The sequence below is a fragment of the Epinephelus moara genome, chromosome 5 (assembly GCF_006386435.1).
Source record: "Epinephelus moara isolate mb chromosome 5, YSFRI_EMoa_1.0, whole genome shotgun sequence".
Taxonomy (NCBI): domain Eukaryota; kingdom Metazoa; phylum Chordata; class Actinopteri; order Perciformes; family Serranidae; genus Epinephelus; species Epinephelus moara.
The window spans coordinates 16,289,250-16,292,777 of NC_065510.1; the positions used below are offsets into that span (position 1 = coordinate 16,289,250).

Sequence of the window (3,528 nt, forward strand, 5' to 3'; positions counted from 1 at the left end):
TAGGAGATACAATTGGAGGAACTGTGAATTGTCTCAGTAGCTTAAGAATGCATTCAGTGGTTGGTTGAAAATATCAAGATAAATCATAAAACATTTTTGAAGGTCAATCAATCAATCATTAGTCACATGAAGTCATAAAATATGACTTCAGTGAAATGCAGTTGTCAGTTCCATCAATTGTCTATTTAAAATAGTGTAGTAATAATAAATGTCATCGTGTAGATTTGAGCAGGGTCTTAATTTACGATTCTTGTGGCCCGAGGGTAGAAATTCTTCCTGAGCCTCTCAGTGCTTGCCTGGTGTAACCGGTGTCTTCTTTACGACCTCAGCAGAGTGAAAAGGCAGTTATACGGGCAGCTGAGATCAATTCTACCGGCCTTATTTTTGCAGTGTCTGGTTTAAATATCCTTTATGCAGGGTGGAGCAGCGCCTATTGTGTGTTCAGCTGAACGAACCATGTTTTGCGGTTCTTTGCATTCATGTTTGGTGCTGTTTCTGTATCAGGCAGTGATGTTCCCCGTCAGGATGCTTGGTACAGTTGCTTCCGTCATTTTATAGGTGGATTAAATCCACCAAAAATTCAGAGTTAATTTATGTCATCAGTCAAATTGACGGTGTTGTCCTGGAACTTGCTCCAGACTGCATCATTCAGTGAAGACTGCAGCCTCTGATTTGCCTGATCATTTCCTGACCGTTGACATCACTAAGGGCATGCACCATAGTTTGTTTACTTTAATCTCAGCAGGATGGCCACACGGTCACTCTTGCCAAGCTGGGGAAGGGATTCTGCTCTGTAGCCACCTCTAAACTGCCTACAACAGTGATCCAGTGTCCACATTCCCCTTGTGGTGCAGTCAATATGTTGATGTCAGTCATAACCTTCTTAGATTAGCCCGATTTAAGTTACTAGCAACAATGAGCACAGCGTCAGGATTACCGGTCTGTGAGCAGTTCAGGTCTTTGCAGAGATCCTGATATCCAGATATCCTGCTGGAAACTGAAGCAGGAGCGGAGATTATTCAGTTTATTATCCCATGCCTGTACAGTATGGCCTTGTTCAGACTGCCAGCCAAAATCCGATTTTTAGCCAATCTAGATTGGAACCAGATGGCTCTTATGAAGTCTGAACAGTCAAAAATGACATGAAATCTGATTTTTGCAAAACAGATCGAAACCACCTTTGGGAGGTAGTTTCAAATCGCATTTGGACAGATGTGTCTGAGTCTGAACAGCTCCTTATATGACTTCACACAATACACGCTAGATGACGCCTCCACTCCGATGTCGTTGCCACAGCAACCTGTCAGATTGGTCAATAATGTGGCCCAGTCTGAACAGAGCCAAATCCGATTTGGACACTTGCTAAAAACAGTGTGGACAGTCAGCAGTCAAAAATCGGATTTGAGAAGGAATCAGATTTGAATCAGATTCGCCTGCAGTCTGAACGCAGCCTATGTTGCAGAGAACATTTATATAGCTTGTGTTTGATCCCTTCATCAACATTTCTGTATTGTTCTGCGTTTTCAACTCACAGGCCTGTGTGCCTCTGAGCATCCCCATTGCCTTCATGTTTGTACTTAGTGTATTTTATGTGAATGGGATTTCGATTAAATGAATGTACTGTAAGACATTTGATAACTGGGGCAATGGGGTCAGCAATTCTAATTTATTCCTGCTCAGATATTACCTTAGACCTGATATAAGGTAACTCTTTAGCCTGTGATTGGAAACAATATATTGACTTTAAAATGAAATCAGATGAATCAGTATACACATTTTTTCCCAAGTGAAAACTAATTTATAATGACTTCCTTATGTACTGTTCTTTCACAGGGATAAGAAACGCAGCATATGGAACCTCTGATATTCCTTCTCCTGTTTGCAGGTATTTGTTTAAGTGTATGCTTTTGAGGGTGTGGAGAAGGAGGGAGAAGGTGTAGAACTGTAATATTCAGTACTTACATAAACAACTTTTTTGTTATTTTGCAGGACTGTTGGGGTCAACATCAGTTACAGCACAAAACATGACTAACACAACAACAGGTAATAAATACTGAAGCCCTAACAGGCAAGATCTAAAATTCTTTGAATGTTGCTTTTTTGTTTTTGTGTCTTAATTGTACATTTAACTGTTATTTAGTTAATAATACATTCAGTAAAGTCACAAACATATACCTTATTACAATGCAGTTACAACACAGGGCAACACAACAGTATTTAATGTAATTTCATGTTTTTAATGTGCTAAGTTGCTGGTAGTTGATATTGTGGTTGTTAGGAAGTTTTCAGTGGTGTAAGTGTAAGTGAGTTTATGATGCCAGTGGTTTTCTAGGTATGTTATATGAACAGAAGGTGGCTGCTGAGGTGCCAGGGCCCAGTTGTTCAGAAGTAATCTAACTGGATTTCGACTATGGTATAGGATCAAATTCTGAAAATGGGATGTTCAAAAGGAAAAAAGGATTCTGAAATCAGATTAGATCACATTATCCAGTCTTGTTTTTTTTCTAGACCAATCTAGATCAATCTTTGATCTATATCAAACCTGCAGTATGTGTTGGTTAAAACGTTTTAATAGAATTGGGATATCTTTGATCCAAAAAATCAGGATAATTCCTATCCCAGCAGAAGGGTGGATTCACAGTGGATTTTAGGAACAAAATGTAATAAAGCTTTTAAATTGGTAAAATATATTCACATTATGTATATATGTATATGTATTTTATTTACATTTTGCACTTTTTTTTAGCAGTCACTGTGGTAGATAAAGTAGACATTAGCCTACCTACAAAGCTTTTCAGTACAGTAAAGTAAAGAAAAAAAAAAAAACGATGTTGTCCCCATTAAATAATCCCCTGTATAGCTGTCAAAATGAATGAAAAAGTATTTAAATTTATGATCTGTTGCATTCTCTTTAGCCCTGGGGGGGTTGTAGTCATTCACTGCTCCATCCAGCACTCACTGTATTTCCTCCTTTATCACTCTGCACTTTGTTGATCATCCACAGAATAAGGTTGTACGCCGACATTTTCAGAACAAAATAGAACAGGCTGCAGTGAGAGTCTCTCTCCATCGGACATTTAAAAATAGTGGGTTTGTGCATTTAGTCCTTCTCAGGCAAGTGAAGGGGTTTAGTGTTGCAGGAGCCCACAGGAGCCCACAGGAGCCCACAGGAACAATGCTCCACAACGCTTTTGTTTCTTCGAGTGAGGATTTGGATATATGCAGTTCACATAATCCGGTCAAAATTAATATTTATTTTTTCAAACACTTGAAGATCCACTCATTACTAAAAGTGTGTGTCATCCAAGAGAGACAATAAAAACTAAAGTAATGGTCAAAGTTGTCACATTGAAATTTAAGGTGTGCTGATGTATTCATGTCATTAACTCATACATTGAGCAACATAACAAGTAAGCATTCCACCTTAAAAGTTGCTGGCATTTTGCCCAGTGAATTATTTTTCAAACACTACAGCTGCTGCAAGAGCCAGCAAAATATCCTTTCATTTTATAGTTACAGTTTGCTAAT

The 3,528-nt window shown here is 38.6% G+C and overlaps 1 protein-coding gene across 1 annotated transcript in view; it reads left to right on the forward strand.

The window, feature by feature from the left end:
* The first annotated feature begins 1,989 nt into the window (after positions 1-1,989).
* LOC126390659 (mucin-5AC-like) overlaps positions 1,990-3,528 on the forward strand; it is a 19,990-nt gene continuing 18,451 nt past the window's right edge. Inside the window, exon 1 of the mRNA XM_050045057.1 lies at positions 1,990-2,043. Coding sequence (XP_049901014.1) covers positions 2,025-2,043 — 19 coding nt within the window. The 5' untranslated portion in view covers positions 1,990-2,024. The remainder of the gene's footprint in view (positions 2,044-3,528) is intronic.